Below are 25898 nucleotides of genomic sequence, written 5' to 3' on the forward strand. Positions count from 1 at the left end.
CGATCATTATCACATTACTGTTTGTGGGAGCTTGCTGTGCACTAATTGGCTGCTGGGTTTCCTACATTACAACAGTGACTACACTTCAAAATTACTTCATTGGTTGTAAAGTGCTTTGGGACATCCCAGGGTCATGAAAGGCGTTGTATAAATACAAGTCCCTCTTTCATGCCATCCAACCCATTGGTATGGTGTGTTGGAATCCCAGTACCCTGCAAAACCGTGCGGGGCAGATTTCATTTAAAAGCTATATTGATGGGATTTCCCTTCCCATTCCACTCGCTCTGTGACAACAGCAATGGGGCGCATGCATTTGCTACCATTAAAGTTGGATGGCTTTACCTGAACTATTACTTATCCAAACTAACTACACTGGCACTTGATTAATTAATTATGTTGCATATTGGTTTCTGCTGAATTAATATTGCTCAACACAACACAAACCTGGAAATCATCCAATCATATGAATAGGACTGCTTTAAACAAACAGCGACAGTTGTTATCAAAGCTGTCGGATTCGCTTCTGAATTTATCAGCTCTGTGATTATTTTCTTCTCACTGTAGGCAGCTGTCAGAGCTGGCAGATCACCAGAAGCACACAGGAATCATTTTAACCTCACTCGCTGGGCGGGAAACCCACAGGATCGGGTGGAACGCTGGTCTTACACCCCACCCAATATTTCTCCACTGACGATGGTTGCAAGTAAAATCGGGCAGTGTGTGTAATACACAGGGCGAGGTGGGGGATGCAGGGCCAGGGGGACGCAGGGCGGGGGATGTGCAGGGCCTGGGGGACGCAGGGCCGGGGGGGGCGGGGGGGGAGGTGCAGGGCCTGGGGGATGCAGGGCCGGGAGGGGGCGGGGGGGGAGGCGCAGGGCCTGGGGGGGGGGGGGGAGGGTGGTTACAGGGCCAGGGGGACGCAGGGCCAGGGGGGGGGGGCGGCGGGGAGGCGCAGGGCCGGGGGGAAGTGGTCGCAGGGCCAGGGGGACGCAGGGCCAGGGGGGGACACAGGGCGAGGGGGGGCGCAGGGCGAGGGGGGACACAGGGGGACGCAGGGCGAGGGGGGGGCACAGGGGGACGCAGGGTGAGGGGGAGCAAAGGGGGACGCAGGGCGAGGGGGGGGCACAGGGGGACGCAGGGCAAGGGGGGGTACAGGAGGACGCAGGGCGAGGGGTACACAGGGCAAGGGGGGGCACAGGGGAACACAGGGCAAGGGAGGGGACGCAGGGCGAGGGAGGACGCGGGGGGATGCAGGGCGAGAGAGGACGCAGGGCGACGGAGGGGATGCAGGGCGAGGGAGGACACAGGGCGAGGGAGGACGCGGGGCGAGGGGAGACACAGGGGGGACGCAGGGCGAGGGGGGGACACAGGGGGGACGCAGCGCCCTGCGACCCTTCGCGTCCTGCGACCCCGACCCCACCGCGTCATGTGACCCCCCCCGACCCCACCGCGTCATGTGACCCCTGACCCCACCGCATCCTTCAACCCCACCGCGTCCTGTGACCCCTGACCCCACAACGTCCTGTGACCCCACACGTCCTGTGACCCCATGCGTCCTGTGACCCCTGACCCCACCGCATCCTGTGACCCCCCCCGCGTCCCGTCAGTACTCCAGTCTCTGCCTATGTTGTCCAAATATAGAGGCACTGGAGAGGGTGCAAAAAAGAGTTACAAGGATAATACCAGAAATGTGAGATTATATCAAGAAAGGATGAACAGGCTGGGTTTCTTTTCACTTCAAAAGAGAAGGCTGAGGGGTGACATAATAGAAGTTTTTAAATCATGAAAGTTTTGATAGAGTGGACAGAAATTGCCCCTTTTTATAGCCCCGTTTGCGTCTCCAGGCGCAATGGTGTTTTCGCCTGGGGAGGGAAATTGCCTTGGAGGTTTGGGGGGGGGGTTACTGTCCCGGCACTGGCGTGCCTTGTGATTAGCTCCCCGGGCCGGTACGTGACCAGTGATGACATCATCGCTGTGCGCACCGACCCCTCACCACCCCGCACCGACCTCTTTGCGCTCCACGGGGGAAATTGCCCCGCGAGCCTGGGGCGGGCGGGTGTCAACGTCAGCTTCGCGGCTCGTGAAGCTGGCGGACATCCGCCGCCGGGGTGCCCCTTAAAGGGGAGGCCTTTAGTGCCCCGGGCCGCCATCTTTATTTGTTGGCCAACTCTTGCGTCTGCCAAACGATGGCGGCCCTCGCGTCGACTGGGCCACCATCGTGCATCCCGGCACTCCATTTTGAGTGCCGGGCTGCTGGCCCGGTCGATTGCATCTCTGGTGGTCCAGCGGCGGCCACCAAAGGGCCTGCAGAGTGCGCAGTGGCCCTCCCCTTTAATGGAAGGGGAGAGGTTTCGTAACGCACCAGCGCTGTGTGGAACATCCGCATAATGCTGGACTCAGCGCTGCTCTTCTGCCCCGGAAACGCCTCTCAAAGGAAGCAGAGCGCCGGAGACAGCACTCCGTTTCCTTTAAGGGACGTGCGGCCTAATTCTGTGTTGAGGGGGTGGGAGCGGGACCTCCGGGCAGGGCGCAGGAAGTCCCGCCCCCAGAAGTTCACCGCCCCCAATCGTGGCCACGGGCAATTTCCAGCCCAGAGTGTTCCCACTTGTGGGGAAGAGCATAACTAGAGGCCATCAATATGAGATAGTCAGCGAGACATCAAATAGGGAATTCAGGAGAAACATCTTTACCCAGAGGGTGGTGAGAATGTGGAACTCACGACCACAGGGAGTGGCTGAGGTGAATAGTATCGATGCATTTAAGGGGAGGCTAGATAAACATATGATGGAGAAGGGAATAGTTATGCTGATAGATTTAGATGATAGATACGGGAGTAGGCTCGAGTGGAGCATAAACACCGGCATAGACTGGATGGGCCAGCGGGCCTGTTTCTGGGCTGTGTAACCTATGTAATTGTATGAATCCACTGTAAGGTTTCTGGGGAGTCGGAGGCATTGTTGTCACTATGTTTACCATAGAAACGAGCCTCTCTGGTTCCAGCAGTTATATCAGCGGCAGCTTCAGACTGGAAATGAATCTTCAAACAATGAACCTTTGGCTGATTTGCATGTAGTCACATGTTCGGTAATTAAGAACTCCACTCAAATTATTCCACAGATGCTGTTAAACTCGTCAGGCAGGTGATTTTTCAAGCTCTGCATTCCATACATGACATGTGTGGCATACTTTCCTTGTTTGATAATAAAACAGGTAAATTAACGCAACTCTTTATGGAGGTATTGGGAGGGGCTTGCTGAGTGTCCTCATGGTGAAACTGGGCTAAATGTATTATTCATCATCCCTCCCACATTGGGTTGTTAACTCTGGCCAGACGTATTCCTGACGCTTTCATCACATGACCTCCCGACTCTAACCGCCTCGCCCAGTTAAACAACCTTTTGTCACCCATTTCCAATATTTTTAGAACTAATAAACACAAGTTTTCAAAGAGAATGGAAATAAACACAATTCTTTTTTTTAACGTTGTGATGATTTTTGTCCTGGGTTGCTCGCAGCAGTGTCCTGGAGATGAATCTTTAATTCCTGAAAGATTTCAGGCCAATCCTAGAGGATTGGGCAACCCTGCTCCCATCAGTGACAAAGGACAGGACATTGTGGTGCTGCATGACTGACTTCCCAATAGGAAGTCCTGGTGTCTAAGGCTCTGTGACAGGGTGGTAAAGATGCACGTTCTCCTTGCTGGGTCCAATACTAGGCTGTGACAGTATCAAAAATTTGATTGAAATATTCACAAAATATATGCTCATTTTATACCAAAAGGGAGATAATACAATTATGATTAGGGATTATGCAGGTGCCCCTGTATATGCTATACAAAGATTTCACTGCAGTGTCATTCTCATCTATGACCTCCTCTTTTTGCCATCGCTTCACATATTTGTCTGTCAAGCTCACTGATAATTCGATCCTCATGCTGGGTCCAATACGAGGCTGTGATAGGTCAATCCGCAGGGTTCTGCTGCAGCTTCCAACTCTCCTTCATTCACATCCCATGAAACTATTCTAGGAACGTACAAGGGCAAAGATCGAGAAAGGCTGATAAGTCGATTGAAATCCTTTCCCTCCGGAGCCCGTGATGCAGAATTGTTGTAAAAACCCAACAGGTTCCCTCTGTCCTTACTCGGTCTGGCCTCTATGTGACTCCAGAACCGCAGCAATGTCGTTGACTCTTAACTGCCCTCTGAAATGGCTGAGCGAGCCTACAAAAAAGAGTCACTTGCATGGACTGCAGCGGTTCAAGTAGATGGCTCATAACCATCTTCTCAAGGGCAATTAGGGAAGGGCAATAAATGCCGGCCTTGCCAGCAACGCCCACATCCCATGAATGAATAAATAAAATAACATTTGTCCTATCAAGGGAAAGTCTGTTCTATGGAACAGCCTGCGCAAAAAAGCAGCGATGGTGCACAGTACTGGCAACTTCAGGAGGGAATTGGATAGATACTGGGTGAGCACTAAAAGAGATTGAGTAGTGCGCAGTACTTTTCGAATTTCAGGACTGGCCAAATGGACCCCACTGGCCTCTTTAGAGGCTGTGCCATGTTCCTATGGAATGAAGAAAAAGCAAAATTTGGCCCATCAAATTCATCTTTTCACCGATCATGTACAATCTATCCTATCATGGGCTCACCTCAGTCATGTAATTTCCGAGAGAGAGTTCTTTATAAATAGACCCCATTAACTGAAGGGTCCCAAGCAAAACTCTGTAATAATCACCCATTCTTACATCTCTGCTAATCTACCTTGTCTGGCTACGTTTCAAAGAAAACCTTGCATTTATATAGCACCTTTCACGATCACCGGATGCCACAAAGCGCTTTATAGCCAATGAATTACTTTTGAAGTGTCGTCACTGTTATAATGCAGGAAAGGCGGTAGTCAATTTATGCACAGCAAGCTCCCACAAACAGCAACGTGATTATGACCAGATAATCTGTTTTAGTGATGTTGGTTGAGGGATAAATATTGGCCAGGACACTAAGGATGCCTCCCCTGCTCTTCTTCAAAATAGTGCCATGGGATCTTTTATGTCCATCTGAGAGAGCAGACAGGGCCTCGTTGTAACGTCTCATCTGAAACACGGCACCTCCGGCAATGCAGCACTCCCTCAGCACTGTACTGGAGTGTCAGCTTAGATTTGTGTGCTCAAGTCTCTGGAGTGGACTCAAGCAAGTGTACTACCCACTGAGCCATGGCTGACAATAAAGACCACAAAGACAACACCTGTCTCACACCACAGTAGCACAGGAGCCACTGTGGGTGAAATTTGTCTCCAGAGGACGCGCGAAACGGGCAGTAACGAATCAGCAGCCTGCTTTACACTGCACCGTATTTTCTTTTCCATTGACTTAGAAAAGAAAGTCGGGCGGATGGTAAAACGGGGTGTCGATTCGCTGTTGTCTATTTTCTGCTGTTGCCCATAACAAATTTCACCCCAATGTGTCCTGTGGGGTGTTAGATTGTCTCAGACTGCACTCATCCCTATAATCTGCACACAGATAGACAACTCACAGTGCAAGTTAAATCGTTGAATTAAAGTAATCAACAGAATCAAATGCAATTTGCTGGGACTCTTTTTTTATATCTCAAAACTCTGGGGGAAAATAAAAAGTTTCTTCCAATTTAGATCAGCATTTGGATGTGATGTCATGTAAATGCGAAGGAAGCTGGGGTTGAGCAAAGAAGTACATTTTGATCCAGACAGGTCATGCCTCAAGGAGGACATCGCTGAATGAACACGCAATTTGCACTCCTTACAGACTTGCTCTGAGTGTAACTGTCAAAGTGCTGTAAAGGGTCAAATCTGGCACAGCACTGATGAGGCTCGCTCCTCTCCCTTCAGGCACAAACAGCAAGGAGAAGTCTATTGCAAAGGAAAACGATAAAGGACTTTGGACAGCTGAAACATCGACGCCGTTACTCTGTCAACTATTCAGTGTTTAGCGCTCTAAGGTATGAACGAAGACGCGATTTCATAACAGGAAAGAAGGCTAAGGGAGGTCATAATCCACGTTTTTAAAATTTCGAGATGAATAATTAGTAAGGTTCCAACATTTATCTTGAACTAGGAGAGGTCATGACTTCAGAGGTAGGACTTCAGATGAGGATCATTCCCTCCTACAGAACATCAGAACATATCAAATAGGAGCAAGAGTAGGACATTCAGCCCCTCGAGCCTGCTCCGCCATTCAATAAGATCATGGCTGATCTTCTACCTCAACTCCACTTTCCTGCACTATCCCCATATCCCGTAATTCCCTTAATATCCAAAAATCTATTGATCTCAGTCTTGAACATACTCAATGACTGAGCATTCACAGCCCTCTGGGGTAGAGAATTCCAAAGATTCACCACCCTCTGAGTGAAGAAATTTCTCCTCATCTCAGTCCTAAATGGCCGACCCCTTATTCTGAGACTGTGACCCCTTATTCCAAGACTGTGACCCCTGTGTTCTAGATTCCCCAGCCAGAAATGTGAATACATGCAACAGGCTCCCAAAAGGGACAGTTAATGTTGTGTTGATGAACAGATTTTAATAAAGGAGCTGGATGAATATTTGTTTAGTTTGGGGTGAAGGATAGATGGGGAGACAACAAGTGATCAAACACTGGCAGCACCTAAACTGCTGGGACCATGGAAATCTCTTGCCAAGGAAGGTAGCTGATCGAGAATGTGATTAGATAGGTATTCTGTACATTTGAATGCTTATTGATCTACATTGGTTCCTGGTCCCCGACAACCTGGATTTTAAAATTTGCATCCTCATGTTCAAATCCCTCCATGGCTTCTCACCCTCCCTATCTCTGTGACCTCCTCCAGCCCTACAACCCTCTGAGATCTCTGCGTTCCTCCATCTCCGACCTCTTGTGCATCCCTGATTTCCTTCACCCCACCAATGGCAGCCATGCTTTCAGCTGTCTGGGCCCTAAGCTCTGGAACTCCCTCCTTAAAGCTCTCTGCCTCGCCACCTCTCTCTCCTTCATTAAGACCCTCCTTAAAACCTACCTTTTTGACCAAGCTTCTGACCCCTTCATTGGCTCACTGTCAATGGTTGTCTGAATACACTCCTGTGAAGTGCCTTGGGATGTTTTGCCACATTAAAGGATATATAAATGCAAGTTGTTGTTGTTGGTGTCTCTAGCATATAATTAAAGGTGGCACATGGCATTTAGGCGTCACCAAAGTAACATTGGCACCTAATTCTAAGCTAGCTTCAAGAAAGGGTGAATTATAGATTCAGGTCCATCCCTCATTTGGTGCAGTAGTTAAGATTCCATTATGAGTTGAATGATTACTTAAGGATGTTCACGGCTTCTTATTACTTTCCATCTTTGCTCCTTTTTCTTCCACCTGTATGTCAATGTGGGGACTAATAGGAAAATAAACTTACTTAAGCTTTGTACACATGCATCGTTCTGTAAATGGAAAATAAATTAGTTAGCAAATATTTGACTTCAAGCAATTGTGCAGCATCCTACTCTTGGGAACAACAATATCCCGGGTCCTTTAACAAACACAAGGGTAGGTGTTGTCCATCCAGATCCAGGACTCCAATTGTAAACATAGAAACAAAGAAAATAGGTGCAGGAGTAGGCCATTCTGCCCTTCGAGCCTGCACCACCATTCAATATGATCATGGCTGATCATGCAACTTCAGTACCCCATTCTTGCTTTCTCTCCATACCCCTTGATTCCTTTAGCTGTAAGGGCCACATCTAATTACCTTTTGAATAGATAACGAACTGGCCTCAACAACTTTCTGTGGTAGAGAATTCCACAGGTTCACCACTCTCTGAGTGAAGAAGTTTCTCCTCGTCTCGGTCCTAAATGGCTTACCCCTTATCCTTAGACTGTGACCCCTGGTTCTGGACTTCCCCAACATCGGAACATTCTTCCTGCATCTAACCTGTCCAATCCCGTCAGAATTTTAGATGTTTCTATGAGATCCCATCTCATCTTTCTAAATTCCAATGAATATAAGCCTAGTCGATCCAGTCTATCTTCATATGTCAGTCCTGTCATCCCGGGAATCAGTCTGGTGAACCTTCGCTTCACTCCCCCAATAACAAGAATGTCCTTCCTCAGATTAGAAGACTAAAAATGCACACAATATTCAAGGTGTGGCCTCACCAAGGCCGTGTACAACTGCAGTAAGACCTCCCTGCTCCTATACTCAAATCCCCTAGCTATGAAAGCCAACATGCCATTTGCCCTCTTCACCGCCTGCTGTACCTGCATGCCAACATTCAATGACTGATGTACCATGATACCTAGGTCTCGTTACACCTCCCCTTTTCCTAATCTGTCACCATTCAGATAATATTCTGCCTTCCTGGTTTTGCCACCAAAGTGGATAACCTCACATTTATCTACATTATACTGCATCTGCCATGCATTTGCCCACTCACCTAACCTGTCCAAGTCACCCTGCAGCCTCTTAACATTCTCCTCAAAGCTCACACTGCCACCTAGCTTTGTGTCATCTGCAAACTTGGAGATATTACATTCAATTCCTTCATCTAAATCATTAAGGTATATTGTAAATAGCTGGTGTCCCAACACTGAACCTTGCGGTACCCCACTAGTCACTGCCTGCCATTTTGAAAAGGACCTGTTTATTTCTACTCTTTGCTTCCTGTCGGCCAACCAGTTCTCTATCCACATCATTACATTACCCCCAATAGCATTTGCTTTAATTTTGCACACTAATCTCTTGTGTGGGACCTTGTCAAAAGCCTTTTGAAAGTCCAAATACACCACATCCATTGGTTCTCCCTTGTCCACTCTGCTAGTTACATCCTCAAAAAACTCTAGAAGATTTGTCAAGCATGATTTCCCTTTCATAAATCCATGCTGACTTGGACCGATCCTGTCACTGCTTTCCAAATGCGCTGCTATTACATCTTTAATAATTGATTCCAACATTTTCCACACTACTGATGTCAGGCTAACCGGTCTATAATTCCCTGTTTTCTCGCTCCCCCTTTTTTAAAAAAGTGGTGTTACATTAGCTACTCTCCAATCCATAGGAACTGATCCAGAGTCTATAGAATGTTGGAAAATGACCACCAATGCATCCACTATTTCTAGAGCCACTTCCTTAAGTATTTGGGGATGCAGACTATCAGGCCCTGGGTATTTATTGGCCTTCAATCGCATCAATTTCCCTAACACCATTTCCTGACTAATAAGGATTTCCTTCAGCTACTCCTTCTTGCTAGACCCTTGGTCCCCTAGTATTTCCGGCAGGTTATTTGTGTCTTCCTTAGTGAAGACAGAACCAAAGTATTTGTTCAATTGGTCTGCCATTTCTTTGTTCCCCATTATAAATTCACCTGATTTTGACTGCAAGGGACCTCCATTTGTCTTTTTCTCTTCACATATCTATAGAAGTTTTGTAGTCACTTTTTATGTTCCCGGCAAGCTTACTCCTATACTGTATTTTCCCCCTCCTAATTAAACCCTTTGTCCTCCTCTGCTGAATTCTAAATTTCTCCCAGTCCTTAGGTATGCAGCTTTTTCTGGCCAATTTATATGCCTCTTCCTTGGATTTAGCACTATCCCTAATTTCCCATTGTTAGCCACAGTTGAGCCACCTCCCCCATTTTATTTTTACGCCAGACAGAGATGTACAATTGTTGAAGTTCATCCATGTGATCCTTAAATGTCTGCCATTGCCTATCCACCGTCAACCCTTTAATCATCATTCGTCAGTCTATCCTAGCCAATTCACGTCTCATGCCATCGAAGTTACCTTTCCCCAAGTTCAGGACCCTAGTCCCTGAATTAACTGTGTCACTCTCCATCTTAACGAAGAATTCTACCATTTTATGGTCACTCTTCCCCAAGGGGCCCTGCATGACCAGATTGCTAATTAATCCTCTCTCATTACACAACACCCAGTCTAGGATGGACAGCTCTCTAGTTGGTTCCTCGACATATTGGTCTAGAAAACCATTCCTTACACATTCCAGGAAATCCTCCTCCATTGTATTGCTACCAGTTTGGTTAGCCCAATCTATATGTAGATTAAAGTCACCCATGATAACTGCTGTACCTTTATTGCATGCATCCCTAATTTCCTGTTTGATGCCATCCCCAACCTCACTACTACTGTTTGGTGGTCTGTACACAACTCCCACTAGCGTTTTCTGCCCTTTGGTGTTCCGCAGCTCTACCCATACAGATTCCACATCATCCAAGCTAATGCCCTTCCTTACTATTGCGTTGATCTCCTCTTTAACCAGCAACACTACCCCACCTCCTTTTCCTTTCTGTCTATCCTTCCTGAATATTGAATAACCCTGGATGTTGAGTTCCCAGCCTTGGTTACCCTGGAGCCATGTCTCTGTAATCCAAATTACATCATATCCGTTAACAGTCAATTCATCCACCTTATTACGAATGCTCCCCACATTGAGGCACAGAGCCTTCAGGCTTGTTATTTTAACACTCTTTGTCCTTTTAGAATTATGTTGTCATGTGACCCTTTTTGATTTTTGCCTTTGATTCTCTGCCCTCCACTTTTCCTTATCTCCACTTTGCATTCCAATGAGACGTTGGGAGCCACGGTTCCTTCGTGGACCTCTTGCTGGAACCACAAACCTTGCTGTGAACTCCGCTCCAAAATCAGGAACCTGACTTTTTTTTTCCCCCTAATTTGCTCAAAAGGAATGGAAAGTCCCCTGCTATGGACACATGTCAACTACAGCATTACCTCATTAATGCCATTCTGATTGAGGGTTCATGCACCAGAGGAATTCAAGAATACTTGGAACTCAAAATTAACCTACCATGAAATGACCCGAATTCCCTTGAATAATCACTTTGAGTCAGTGGACCAAAAACGTTTTGTTTTAAAAAACACACTTCAGCAACAACCAACACCTTAAAGCACAGCAGAGTATTTTGATTGATTGGATGGTTGATAACTTACTCCAGTTATCCACTGTTCAAATTTGAATCAGGCCTGTAGTTGCTCTATTGAAACCGAACAGGCTTATTGGGCCTCTTCCTGTTCCTAAAATATTCTCCTTTTTTTGATGTATGTACTGGCAGCTGCTATTGACAGTAAAATGGAGCCAAATCGGCATAAAGCCTCTATATAAGAAATGGCTCATGTTATATAAAAGAATCTAAACAGTGATTTCAAAGTTGTTGGTTTGACAGTTCAAAGACTTGTTCTAACCTGTTCACATTTTGCTTTCACATAGAAACATAGAAAATATGTGCAGGAGTAGGCCATTCGGCCCTTCGAGCCTGCACCACCATGCAAGAAGATCATGGCTGATCATTCTCCTCAGTACCCCTTTCCTGCTTTCTCTCCATACTCCTTGATTCCTTTAACCATAAGGGTCATATCTAACTCCCTCTTGAATATATCCAATGAACTGGCATCAACAACTCTCTGCGGCAGGGAATTCCACAGGTTAACAACATTGAGTGAAGAAGTTTCTCCTCATCTCAGTCCTAAATGGCTTACCCCTTATCCTTAGACTGTGTCCTCTGTTCTGGCCTTTCCCAACATCGGGAACATTCTTCCTGCATCTAACCTGTCCAGTCCCGTCGGAATTTTATATGTTTCTATAAGATCCCCTCTCATCCTTCTAAACTCCAGTGAATACAGGCCCAGTCGATCCAGTCTCTCCTCATGTGTCAGTCCCGCCATCCTGGGAATCTGGTGAACCTTCGCTGCATTCCCTCAATAGCAAGAATATCTTTCCTCAGATTAGGAGACCAAAACTGAACACAATATTCCAGGTGAGGCCTCACCAAGGACCTGAACAATTACAGTAAGACCTCCCTGCTCCTATACTCAAATCCCTTAGCTATGAAGGCCAACATGCCATTTGCCTTCTTCACCGCCTGCTGTATCTGCATGCCAACTTTTAATGACTGATGAACCATGATACCCAGGTCTCGCTGCACCTCCCCTTTTCCTAATCTGCCGCCATTCAGATAATATTCTGCCTTCGTGTTTTTGCCAACAAATTGGATAACCTCACATTTATCCACATTATGTGGAGTGCAGCGGCAGGTCAGAGTGCAAAGGTAAGAGTTTGGTAAGTGGGAGAACTTTATGTTCCCAGTAAGCTTCCTCTCATTCTCTATTTTCCCCTTCCTAATTAAACCCTTTGTCCTCCTCTGCTGAATTTTAAATTTCTCCCAGTCCTCAGGTTTGCTGCTTTTTCTGGCCAATTTATATGCCTCTTCCTTGGATTTAACACTACCCTTAATTTCCCTTATTAGCCACGGTTGAGCCACCTTCCCCGTTTTACTTTTACTCCAGACAGGGATGTACAATTGTTGAAGTTCATCAATGTGATCTTTAAATGTTTGCCATTGCCTATCCACCGTCAACCCTTTAAATATCATTCGGCAGTCTATTCTAGCCAAATCACGTCTCATACCATCGAAGTTACCTTTCCTTAAGTTTAGGATCCTAGTCTCTGAATTAACTATGTTACTCCCCATCTTAATAAAGAATTCTACCATATTTTGGTCACTCTTCCCCAAGTGGCATCGCACAACAAGATTGCTAATTAGTCTTTTCTCATTATACATTACCCAGTCTAGGATGGCCAGCCGTCTAGTTGGTTCCTCGACATATTGTTCTCGAAAACCATCCCTAATACACTCCAGGAAATCCTCCACCATCGTATTGCTACCAATATGGTTAGTCCAATCTATATGTAGATTAAAGTCGCCCATGATAACTGCTGTACCTTTGTTTCACGCATCCATAATTTCTTGTTGATGCTGTACCCAACCTCACTACTACTGTTTGATGGTCTGTACACAACTCCCACCAGCGTTTTCTGTCCTTTGGTATTCCGCAGCTCTACCCATACAGATTCCACATCATCCAAGCTAATGTCCTTCCTTACTACTGCATTAATTTCTGCTTTAACCAGCAATGCTACCCCACCTTCTTTTCCTTTCTGTCTATCCTTCCTGAATGTTGAATACCCCTGGATGTTGAGTTTCCAGCCTTGGTCACCCTGGAGCCATGTCCCCGTGATGCCAATTATATCATATTCGTTAATTGCTACCTGCGCAGTTAATTCGTCCACCCTATTACGAATACTCCTCGCATTGAGGCACAGAGCCTTCAGGCTTGTCTTTTTATCACACATTGCCCCTTTAGAATTTTGCTATAATGTGGCCTTTTTTGATTTTTGCCCTGAGTTTCTCTGCCCTCCGCTTTTACTTTTCTTATTTCTATCTTTTGCTTCTGCCCCCATTCGACTTCCCTCTGTCTCCCTGTATAGGTTCCTATCCCTCTGCCATATTAGTTTAAGCCCTCCCCAACAGCACTAGCAAACACTCCCCCGAGGACATTGGTTCCAGTCCTGCCCAGGTGCAGACCGTCCGGTTTGTACTGGTCCCACCTCCCCCAGAACCGGTTCCAATGTCCCAGGAATTTGAATCCCTCCCTTCTGCACCACTCCTCAAGCCACGTATTCATCTGAGCTATCCTGAAATTCCTACTCTGACTAGCACGTGGCACTGGTTGCAATCCTGAGATTACTACCTTTGAGGACCTACTTTTTAATTTAGCTCCTAGCTCCCTAAATTCAGCTTGTAGGACCTCATCCCATTTTTTTACCTATATCGTTGGTACCTATATGCACCAGGACAATTGGCTGTTCACCCTCCACCTCCAAAATATCCTGCAGCTGCTCCGAGACATCCTTGACCCTTGCACCAGGGAGGCACCATATCATCCTGGAGTCTCGATTACGGCCGCAGAAACGTCTATCTATTCCTCTTACAATAGAATCCCCTACCACTACAGCTCTCCCACTTTTTTTCCTGTCCTCCTATGCAGCAGAGCCACCCACGGTGCCTTGAACTTGGCTGCTGCTGCCCTCCCCTGATGAGTCATTCCCCCCAACAGCACCCAAGGTGGTGTACCTGTTTTGGAGGGGGAAGATCGCAGGGGACCCCTGCACTACCTTCCTTCCGCTGCTATGCCTGATGATCACCCATTCCTTATCTTCCTGAGTAACCTTTATATGCGGTGTGACCAGCTATGTTCAGTCATGAACTCATTGAATGGCGGTGCAGGCTTGAAGGGCCGAATGGCCTACTCCTGCACCTAGTTTCTATGTTTCTATGTAACTCACTTTACATGCTATTCATGACATCCTCAGCATCACGGATGCTCCAAAATGAATCCATGCACAGCTCCAGTGCCACAATGCGGTCTGTCAGGAGCTGCAGCTGGATACACTTCCTGCACATGTAGTCGTCAGGGACACTGGAAGCGTCTCTGGCTTTCCACATGGCACAAGAGGAGCATGATGCGTGTCTGGGCTCTCCTGCCATGACTTAACCCTTAAATTAATTTAATTTGGCAACAATGCCAAAGGTTTCTTACTGATAAAGGAAAAGAAAAAGAAGAAAACCTACTCACCAATCACTTACCCCCTTGGCTGTGACGTCACACTTCGATTTCTTTTTACTTCTTTTTTGCCTTCTCTCCCTGCTGCAGCTGCACCAGCTGGCTCCTGCTCCGATGCTGCCGCTCCCTCCTCGACAACTGCTGGGCCTTTTATGGGCCTCCCCCGGACGCCTGCTCCTCCTCTGATTCTGCTGATCCCTCCTCAATGACTGCTGGGCCTTTTATGGGCCTGCCCCGGACTCCCACTCCTCCTCTGACACTGTTGCTCCCTCCTCGATGACTGCTGGGCCTTTTATGGGCCTGCCCCGGACTCCCGCTCCTCCTCCAACGCTGCATTGTCACCCGAAGCTCACACCCATTACGGTCTTTATAAGATACACTAGACAACCAATCTTCTTGCAAACCACCAGGCAATCTGCAGCCCTGTCACACCTTCAAATATCACAGCGTAAAATCAGTAATAACCCTTCACTTCTGTCACAAGGTGCTATTTACAAACAACATTGGAAAACCACCACCAGAGCAACAGAACAAAACAGGAAGAAAATAAATAGAAAATTCTGTTTTTTTGTTGACATTTTGACACTTAGCAAGGTGTGCGGTTTAAATACAAGGGTCTGGAAGACCTTCCATTTCAAACACCCACGCCGCGCTTTTGCTGTCCCCGATGGGTCCGTAGTGGGTGACGTCAGTGGCGGGTCCCGGCCTCGCTCTTGGCTCTAGCCCGTTGTCCAAAATGGATTTCCCTTGATTGGGCTTGTTAGGCCTGCCCAGCGTGTTTCCCAGCCAATTAGAGGAAGCGGGTCTGGTGACATCATTTGATGCATCATCAGCCGATTTCCTTAAAGGGAGCATGCCCAAATGTATTTTGACAGTTGTGCTGTCAGTGTTCTACAGCATTGAGGTGCTGCAAACACTGTCAAGCACTGCACAGAGGTGCAGGGCTGCACCCAAGCTCTTCCATGACTCCTTCCATATGCTTATGGAGGGAGTCACAACATGCAGGGAGGTCCTCTTCCCTTCCAATGGGTGGAAGAGACCTCCACAGGACACCAACACAGCCTACTTGCACATTGCAGAAGAGGGCACAAGCAGAGATGTCGTCACGAGGAGCTGGCTTTCAATGATCTCAGTAGATCACGAAATGTTAGTACAAAGCCACACTCAACCTCATTCTACTGAGCCACTCATCACATCCCTATCACTCTGCCTGCCCTAGCCTACTCGTTCACATCCTTACTCACACCAACTTACCTTGCACCTCCACCCATCCCTTTATCTTTTATCACATCCCCCATCTCACTAGTCACCCTCATCCTAGTGCAATCATAACAACTAACAACACACAAGGGTAGGCACTTGGGTCTTATATGTAATGTCCATGTAAAGTTTATGTTAATGTGGTGTCAAATATTGAAAGCTTTTTTTTTTAACACTTTGCATTCTTGGACAGATTTGTGTCGACCTTTAGAAGTGGCTTAGTGACTTGCAGTGAATGAAGAGACATAATGGTACTCCCCGCAATGGTGATGAGTGTTAAAGGAATGGCTTGGATATTGTAGGAATGCTTTATGTTGTTGGTGTCAGCTCATGTGGCAGCCAGGGTGTGCAGCATCAAGTGAAGTAAATCTGGCCATGGTGAGGTCATTCCTGGCCTCCCGGGCAGCAATATGGTCGGGTGCTGACGGCCTCTGTCCTGTGCAGCATCAGTTAACTGCGGAGAAGATTGGTGTTGTTGTTGGTGCTGCTGGTGTGCCTGGTGATGCTGGTGTTGGGACTGGTTGTGGTGGGATTCTGAGGACCAAGGTGAGAGAGTATAAAGGGCATTCATGCTGATGGAATAGATGGCAGGTGAATTAGAGATGACAGAAGCGATCTGTTAATGGTGAGAGAGGTAATGAGGTCAGACTGGATGGAGACTTGTGTAAAGACTTGCAGCTTGGTGAGTCTGTTGGGGAAATGCAGTGAGGACGAGTTTATGGCTGAGGTAAGGTGGGAGCTTTTACTTGACATTTGAAGCTGTCAGCTCATCAGCTGATTCAATGGCCACTGACCTCTGACCTCAGCTTCACAGATGTGGTCTACTAACTGTATAAAACCGGTGGGCGAGCTGTCAAATTCAAGAGGTCAGCTTAAAACTATTGTTAAGTGGCTGTAAACAAGCTACTAATAATTTAAATTGGCTCCTGTGCCGCTGCGTGTTAGGTCTGCTCGGTGCTCACGGACTCACTATTTAGTAAAGGCATGTGGTGCAGGTTCACAGTGGGGTACGGACCCGCTGGGGAAAAACACGCTTTCCCACCTGACCCACCACTGATCACGCCTGCTGACCCCTCGGAAAATCTCGGCCTCAGAGTCAGCACTGGTCAGGTATACATTTGTCAGGCCACATATCTGCATCATCATTAAGACCGCCTATTTCCACTTCCATTTGTTAATGCATGTTGTGGTCACTCTCCCCCTTTGTTACCTCTAGACTTGACTATTCCAACACACTCCTGGCTGGCCACCCATTTTCTACCCTCCATAAACTTAAGTTAATCTAAAACTCTGCTGCCCATGTCCTAACTCACACCAAGTCCTGGTCACCCATCACCCCTGTGCTCGCTCACCTACACTAGCTCTCAGTTAAGCAATGACTCGATTTTAAAATTTACATCCTTGTTTTCAAATCCCTCCATAGGCTCGCACCTCCCTATCTCTATAACCTCCTCCAGCCCTCCGAAATACCTGCGCGGCTCTAATTCTTCTATTGAGCATCCCCGATTTTAATCACTCCACCATTGATGGCCGTGCTTTAAGCTGCCGAGGCCCTAAGCTCTAGAATTCCCGCCCTAAACCGCTCTATCTCTCTTTCCTCCTTTAAGTCGCTCCTTAAAACCTACCTCTTTGACCAAACATTTGGTCATCGGCCCTAATATCTCCTTATGTGGCACGGTGTTAATTTTTGTCTGATTGCGCTCCAGTGAAGCATCTTGGGACGTTTTATTACATTAAAGGTGCTATATAAATGCAAGTTGTTGTTGTTGTTGTATAGCACCATCAAGGGTCCTCTACCCACCCCAGAAATGTGCCTCTTAAGGTGAGATTGCCAATTTATTGCCAGATTATGGTCAGTTCTGTGCTCTGGACCCATTCCCTCCTGGAATGGGATTGCCTACATTTATTTTGTATTGGTCTCCTTAGACCAGCAGGCAGGCGATCTCATTCAACCAGCCTGGGCTGGAATGAAACCTCGGCTTCGGGGATGGACACACATTGCCGGGCTCTGCACCACACAGCCCCCATTCCATTCTATTTTCTATGTTTCTATGTTTCTATTCCTTTAGTTATAAATGTAAAGGTAAGGTTTTATAAGACTGTAATCTAATGATGGGATTCAAATAATCAATACCCTTATGGTCGATGACATCACTTCCCTCTTTTCCTCCTTTAGGGCTGCTATTCTGGATTTGGACTGGTTAAATCCAGATTGTCACTGGGTTGTTGAGACAGTTCTAAAAATTAAATCAGATGCTAATAGATTTTCAATAGAAATTATGCCCCACTCTCAATTCTTCTGTGTTCTGGAAGAACACAGGCGTTTTTAAGAACAGGAAAAGCTCGTTGGTTTGGGATAAATCTCAATCCTACCTGTTGACTTCATCCTGGCTTCATTTTTGCTTCAGAAAAAGCCCCTTAGTTCCCTTATCATGTTCACTCCATTGGCCAGTTGCCAAGGTACCTATCTCTGTAATCTTTCCCAACTCTGTAACCTCCTCCAGCCCTGCAACCCACCGAAAACTCTGCAATCCTTCAACTTTAACTCTCTTGTGCACCCCCGATTCCTTTCTCCCCACTATTGGTGGCTGTACCTTCAGATGTCTAGGTCCCAAACTCTGGAATTCCCTCTCTAAGCCTCTCTACCTCTCTCCCCTCTTTTAGGACACTCCTTAAAACCTACCCCTTTGACCAAGCTTTTGGTCACCTGACCTAATATTTCCTGATGTGGCTCGGTGTCAAATTTTGTTTGATAATGCACCATTGATGCATGCGACATTTTAATACGTTAAAGGTGCTATATAAATGCAAGTTCTTGTTGCACGGCAGTGTAGTAATTATGGTACGAGACGACAAACCGAGAAGTTGTGAGTTTAGAATCCGAGTGATGAAATAGAATTCAATAAATCTGGTAATTATGGACTTAAAACAGAAAAATAACCATGAAAGCTGACAAATTGTTGTAAAAACCCCAACTGGTTCACTGATATACTCAGATGCGGTCTGACTTAGCTGCGACTCCACTATGTGGTTGACTGGATACTCCTAAAGTGGCCTAGGAAGCCATTTAGTCATTAGGGATGGGCAATAATTACAGGGTTACCCACACTAAGAAGAAAAAGTAATTAAATAAATAGGAATTTTTAAGCAGCTGCAAGGAAAATATCAGAACTCATTCGTGCGCTCACCCTATTCCTGATTTGGGCTTGGAAAGTGTGTTAACCATAGAATTTCCGGTCCTTAGTGATCCGGGTTTCGCCCCGGAGCGGCGTGAAAAGCAGCGTTCAGGTCTCCAGCGTCCCTTCGCCATCCTCCGGTCCGGTTTTGCGGCGGTGCTGAGCAGCACCGCCAGGAAGAGCTGCAGCGGGTGTGCAACGCCTCTGGTGGCGACACCGGCACGAGCTTGGACTTTTCCCCGGACTGTCCGCCCGCGAGTGAGCCCAGCAATGACCACCTGGGAAATGAGTGCGGTCCAGCATAGCCGGCGGTGGTTCTTTTAGCGATTTGTGTTGTGGTGGCATGGGCAATGTTTTCGTGTTTATTTTTTAAGGTTTCCTCCCCCCCCGCCCCCACTCCTGCCCGCCCCCAAATCCTCTCTTGGAACGCACACGGCCTTGCACTTTAGTTCGTGAGTTTCCCATTTTTGCACCATCTGACGCAGGGCCCAGATGCCGAAACTTCCTTACCAAAGGGCAAACTATTCCCGGCCGGTAACTTTCCTGCCCTGCCTCCATTTTCGCCCCGAAAATAGAAAAGCCTAAAATCCAGCCCCTTGAGTGAATCAATGGCTTCTAATTCATTTTGGAGGGGGTGGGTATCTATTCCAATAGACTAATGCATCTTTTTTCTGAGCTGCTGTGTAACAATGTTTTCCCTCATACTAATAGCAGGAAAGGAGTACTAAGGTGAATGATCAACCATGATCTTATTGAATGATGGTGCAGGCTCGAAGGGCCGAATGGCCTACTCCTGCACATATTTTCTATGTTTCTATGATCTCACCCTGCATTGTTACTGTTGTATATCTGTAAAGCATGCACTCCCATGTTCCGCCACCAGGGAGCTCATCCCCTGAAGTCTCAATGGACCCCAGCATACTTTGGGAGCACTGTATATAAGCCGGCCCCCAAGGCCTGTTCCTCACTCTGGAGTTCTTATTAAAGACTGAGATCACTGTTACTTTAACCTCCCTGTGTGCAGCCTCATCTGTGTTAGGAACACAATAACTGGTGATGAGAATATGAATCCAACGCAAAGATGCAGCAAACTGTGGGCATCCTGGAGAAGTTCTCGGTGGGTGAGAACTGGGAAGCCTATGTCAAACGGCTAGACCAGTACTTTGTAGCTAAGGAGCTGGATGGAGAAGGAAGCGCTGCAAAAGGGAGAGTGGTCCTCCTCACGGTCTGCGGGGCACCGACCTACAGCCTCATGAAGAATCTTCTGGCTCCAGTGCAACCCACAGATAAGTCGTATGAGGAGCTGTGTACACTGGTTTGGGAGCATCTTAACCCAAGGGAGAGCGTGCTGATGGCGAGTTATCGGTTCTACACGTGCCAGCGATCTGAAGGTCAGGAAGAGGCGAGCTACGTCGCTGAGCTAAGGCGACTTGCTGGATGTGAGTTTGATGGCTACCTGAAGCAAATGCTCAGATGCTTTTTTGTACTAGGCATTGGCCACGAGACCATCCTACGAAAACTTTTGACTGTAGAGACACCGACCCTCAGTAAGGCCATTGCGATAGCACAGGCGTTTATGTCCACCAGTGATAACACCAAACAAATCTCTCAGCACACAAGTGCTAGCAATGTTCATAAATTAACTGGAACTGTGTTTGCGAGCAGAAATGTACAGGGCAGAACCCACGAGTCTGCAACTGCCAGCAGGCCTCAGGTGATCCAAATGACTCAGAGTCCCCAACAAAGGATGAATGCAAGGTAATTCACACCTTGTTGGCGTTGTGGAGGCTTCCATTCAGCCTATTCATGCCGTTTCAAAGGGTATGTTTGCAAGAGCTGTGGAACAATGGGGCACCTCCAATGAGCTTGCAGACGAGCTGCAAGCTCTGCAAAACCTGCTAACCACCACGTGGCAGAGGAAGATCAGTCCATGGTGATCAAAGCAATTTCGAGCCTCAGAGAGAGGACGCAGATGCTGAAGTACACGGGTTGCACACCTTTTCGACAAAATGTCCACCTAAAATGCTAAACGTAAAATTGAATGGCTTACCCGTAGCCATGGAACTGGACACTGGCGTTAGCCAATCCATCATGAGTAAAAAGATATTTGAGAGACTGTGGTGCGACAAGGCATTCAGACCAGCCCTGAGCCCCATCCACACGAAACTGAGAACGTACACCAAAGAGTTTATCACTGTCCTGGGCAGCGCCATGGTCAAGGTCACCTACGAGGGAACGGTGCATGAACTGCCACTCTGGATTGTCCCGGGCGATGGCCCCACACTGCTTGGAAGGAGCTGGCTGGGCAAAATCCGCTGGAACTGGGATGACATCCGAGCGCTATCACATGTCGATGAGGCCTCATGTACCCAGGTTCTTAACAAATTTCCTTCCCTTTTTGAGTCAGGCATTGGAAACATTTCCGGGGCAAAGGTGCGGATCCACTTGGTCCCAGAGGCACGACCCATTCACCACAAGGCACGAGCGGTACCTCACATGATGAGGGAGAGAGTGGAAATCGAGTTGGACAGTGGAATTCAGCGAGTGGGCCAGCCCAATTGTTCCAGTACTCAAAAGTGATGGCATGGTCAGGATTCGCGGCGATTATAAAGTAACTATTAATCGTTTCTCTCTACAGGACCAATACACGCTACCTAAGGCAGACGACCTATTTGCGAAGCTGGCTGGAGGCAAGACGTTCACCAAGCTCGACCTGACTTCGGCCTACATGACGCAGGAGCTGGAGGAGTTTTCGAAGGGCATCACCTGCATCAACACGCACAAGGGACTGTTCATCTACAACAGATGCCCGTTTGGAATTCAGTCGGCTGCAGCGATCTTCCAGAGAAACATAGAGAGCGTACTCAAGTCGGTACCATACACAGTAGTCTTTCAGGACAACATATTGGTCACCTAGAGGAGGTCCTCCAGCGACTGGATCGCGTAGGACTGCGGCTGAAGAGGTCGAAATGCGTCTTCATGGCAACAGAAGTGGAGTTTTTGGGGAGAAAGATCGTGGCGGACGGCATTCTGCCCACAGACGCCAAGACAGAGGCTATCAGGAATGCACCCAGGCCACAGAACGTCACGGAGCGGCGGGCGTTCCTGAGACTCCTCAACTATTTTGATAACTTCCTATAGGGGTTAAGCATCCTTTTAGAGCCCCTACATGTGTTATTGCGCAAAGGTGAGAACTGGGTGTGGGGAAAAAGCCAAGTAATTGCTTTTGAGAAAGCCAGAAGCATTTTATGCTCCAACAAGCTGCTTATATTGTATAACCCGTGTAAAAGATTTGTGCTAGCATGTGATGCGTTGTTATACGGAGTCGAGTGTGTATTACAACAAGCTAACATTGCAGGGAAGTTGCAACCTGTCGCCTATGCTTCCAGGAGCTTGTCTAAGGTCGGGAGGGCCGACAGCATGATTGAGAAAAAGGCATTAGCGTGTGTGTTCGGGGTAAAGAAAATGTATCAGTACCTGTTTGGCCTCAAATTTGAGCTAGAAACCGATCACAAGCCCCTCACATCCCTGTTCGCTGAAAACAAGGGGATAAATACTAATGCCTCAGCCCGCATACAAAGGTGGGCACTCGCGCTATCAGTGTATAACTATACCATCCGCCACAGGCCAGGCACCGAGAACTGTGCGGATGCTCTCAGTCGGCTACCATTGTGGAAATGGCGCAGCCTGCAAACTTGTTGATGGTGGCGCAGCCCGCAGACTTGTTGATGGTCATGGAAGCATTTGAAAATGATAAATCATCTGTCACGGCCCGCCAGATTAGGACTTGGACCAGCCAAGATCCTCTGCTGTCCCTAGTAAAAAACTATGTACTGCATGGGAGCTAGGACAGCAACCCGTTGAAATGCAAGAGCCAATCAAGCCATTCCAGTGGCAAAAGGATGAGCTGTCCATTCAGGCAGACTGCCTGTTGTGGGGTAACCGTGTAGTGCTACCAAAAAAGGGCATGGGGTAGGTTCATCTCAGATCTCCACAGCATACACCCGGGTATAGTAATGATGAAGGCGAAGCCAGATCCCACGTGTGGTGGCCCGGTATCAACTCTGACTTAGAGTCCTGTGTACGGCAATGCAGCATATGTGCTCAGTTAAGCAACGTGCCCAGAGAGGCACCACTAAGTTTGTGGTCCTGGCCCTCCAGACCATGGTCGAGGATCCATGTCGACTATGCGGGCCTGTTTCTCGGTAAAATGTTCCTGGTGGTGGTGGATGCTTTTTCAAAATGGATTGAATGTGAAATAATGTCGGGAAGCACCGCCACCGCCACCATTGAAAGCCTGAGGGCCATGTTTGCCACCCACGGTCTGCCTGACATACTGGTCAGTGACAACGGGTCAAGTTTCACCAGTGCCGAATTTAAAGAATTCATGATCCGCAATGGGATCAAACATGTCACCTTGGCCCCGTTTAAACCAGCCTCCAATCGGCAGACAGAGCGGGCAGTACAAGCCATCAAACAGAGCCTTAAACGAGTCACAGAAGGCTCACTCCAAACCTGCCTGTCCCGAGTACTGCTCAGCTACCGCACGAGACCCCACTCGCTCACAGCGGTGCCTCCGGCTGTGCTACTCATGAAAAGAACACTTAAAACCAGACTCTCGCTGGTTCACCCCAACCTACATGATCAGGTAGAGAGCAGGCAGCAGCAACAAAATGTAAATGATGGTCGCGCCACTGTGTCACAGGAAATTGATCTGAATGACCCTGTGTATGTGCTAAACTATGGACATGGTCCCAAGTGGATCGTGGGCACGGTGATAGCTAAAGAAGAGACTAGGGTGTTTGTAGTCAAACTAAACAATGGACAAATTTGCAGAAAGCACCTGGACCAAACGAGGCTGCCCTGAACAATCCACAGCAGACACCACCTTTTTCGAGCCCACAACACACACCCAAAGGATCAACGACACCACGCCGGACCAGGAAATCGAACCCATCACGCCCAACAGCCCAGCATGGCCAGGCTCACCTAGCAGCCCTGCAGGGCCATCAACACGCCAGCCCAGCGAGGGCACAGCCAACACGCCATAAGAACATAAGAACATAAGAATTAGGAACAGGAGTAGGCCATCTAGCCCCTCGAGCCTGCTCCGCCATTCAACAAGATCATGGCAATAATCATGGGGGATTTTAACCTACATATCGATTGGTCAAATCAAATCGCACGGGGTAGCCTGGAGGAGGAATTCATAGAATGCATACGGGATTGTTTCTTCGAACAGTATGTTACAGAACCTACAAGGGAGCAAGCTATCTTAGATCTGGTCCTGTGTAATGAGACAGGAATAATAAACGATCTCCTACAGACAGAACAGACATTTGTACAGAGGCGGTCCACCAGGGAAAGGAAGACTCCCGACCGCCTCACCTTGTAAATAGTTTTCACTTTGACTTTGGGGGGCGGAGTGATGTTGTGTATCTGTAAAGCATGCACCCCCATGTCCCGCTACTTGGGAGCTCATCCCCTGAAGTCCCAAGGGATCCCAGCATCCCGTGAGAGCACTGTATATAAGCCCTAAGGCCTGTTCCTCACTCTGGAGTGTCTTATTAAAGACTGAGGTCACTGTTACTTTAACCTCCCTGTGTGCAGCCTCATCTGTGTCCGGAGCACAATAGTTACCTGTTCTAGCTTGCCAGAAACGGGCAGTATCTTCGGAGGGTTGCTTGGTTCTCGGTACTGGGGAGGCATGTTCCTCTCGTTATTGTTTGTTACGTCAGTTTTAGTTCTGTCTCCCATGCGACGGTCCCCATTAATGTACAAAGAATTGGACATTTTCTCAGGCTTGTAGCATTTGTCGTCAGCCGAGAAGCGCTTCGAGAATTCCCGGGAAGCGTAGCCATTCCTCAGCCCTTCGAGCGGCCGGCTGCTGTTCTGGCCTGCGTGGGCCGCTCGGTTGTTGCTGTTCACGCTCTTCATCGCGAACTCCTGCTCGTTGGCGACGCCGCTGCCAACGCTTCCCATCGTGCCCTGGGGGTAGCCAGGATCAGCGGGTCGGGGAGCAAACGCAGGGTACGTCTCACAGCCGTGGTAACCGGACTCACTGGCTGCCGAAAGCATTTGGAGTTTCGCCATGTTGACTCAGGAACAATGGAGCAGCATCAGTCAGTGGCACTGAAAGGTAAAGAGAAACGGGGTGAGTGGCCCACAGTCGCAAGGGCAGCAGACAATTTAACAACCTTAAAAGGCAATGGGAGCCCCCCCCCCCCCCCCCAATTAATAAATCCTCGGCCCTTCCAGCGCACCCCTGCTATAATTCGAGCAGAGAAGGCCGCAAGCTAGGCCGGGACCCAGATATGCCAGATCTGGATGTAAAGGTAGGCTTCTCAATGTCCTATAATACAAACGGAAATTGCTGGAAATCTCAGCGGGTCAGGCAGCATCTGTGGAGAGAGAAAGAGAGTTAGTCTTTCAGGTCGATGACCCTTCATCAGAACTGACGAATGTTTGAAATGAACAGATTCTTCAGGAGCACTGAAAGGGGGAGGCGATGAAAGAACAAAAGGGAAGGTCTGTGACAGGGTGGAAGACAGGAGAGATTTGAGTAACAAAAGGGATGATGGGCCAACTTGAAATGGTAATGACAGAAGTTAGAAAAAGGTTAGTCTAGATCGGGTGTGAATGATGGAATAATGACCAGCTACCATGGGAGAAAGAGAGAATAAGATCGGGTGGGGGGCAGGAGTCAAATATCAGCAGAGGTTATGGTCAGAAATTGTTGAACTCGATGTTGAGTCCAGAAGGCTGTAAAGTGCCTAAACGAAAGATGAGGTACTGTTACTCGAGCTTCATTGGAACAGTGTAGAAGCCAAGGACATAGTGGGAGTGGACCGGGGAATTAAAGTGACAGGCGACCGAAGACTCTGGATCACACTCAGACTAATCGGAGGTATTCCGCAAAGCGGTTACCCAATCTGCGTTTGGTCTCCCCTATGTGAAGGAGACCACATCGTGAGCAGCGAATACAGTATACTAAATTGCAAGTACAAGTAAATCTCTGTTTCACCTTGTTTGGT

General features: G+C 47.8%; 1 protein-coding gene across 1 annotated transcript in view; it reads right to left on the minus strand.

Annotated features, from left to right (window-relative positions):
- Positions 1 to 24957, minus strand: part of LOC139229922 (leucine zipper putative tumor suppressor 3-like) — a 43283-nt gene extending 18326 nt beyond the window's left edge. Inside the window, exon 1 of the mRNA XM_070861558.1 lies at positions 24505 to 24957. Within this exon, the coding sequence (XP_070717659.1) occupies positions 24505 to 24957 (453 nt within the window). The remainder of the gene's footprint in view (positions 1 to 24504) is intronic.
- Between the last annotated feature and the right edge of the window lie 941 nt (positions 24958 to 25898).

The sequence above is a fragment of the Pristiophorus japonicus genome, chromosome 2, assembly GCF_044704955.1.
Source record: "Pristiophorus japonicus isolate sPriJap1 chromosome 2, sPriJap1.hap1, whole genome shotgun sequence".
Classification (NCBI taxonomy): domain Eukaryota; kingdom Metazoa; phylum Chordata; class Chondrichthyes; family Pristiophoridae; genus Pristiophorus; species Pristiophorus japonicus.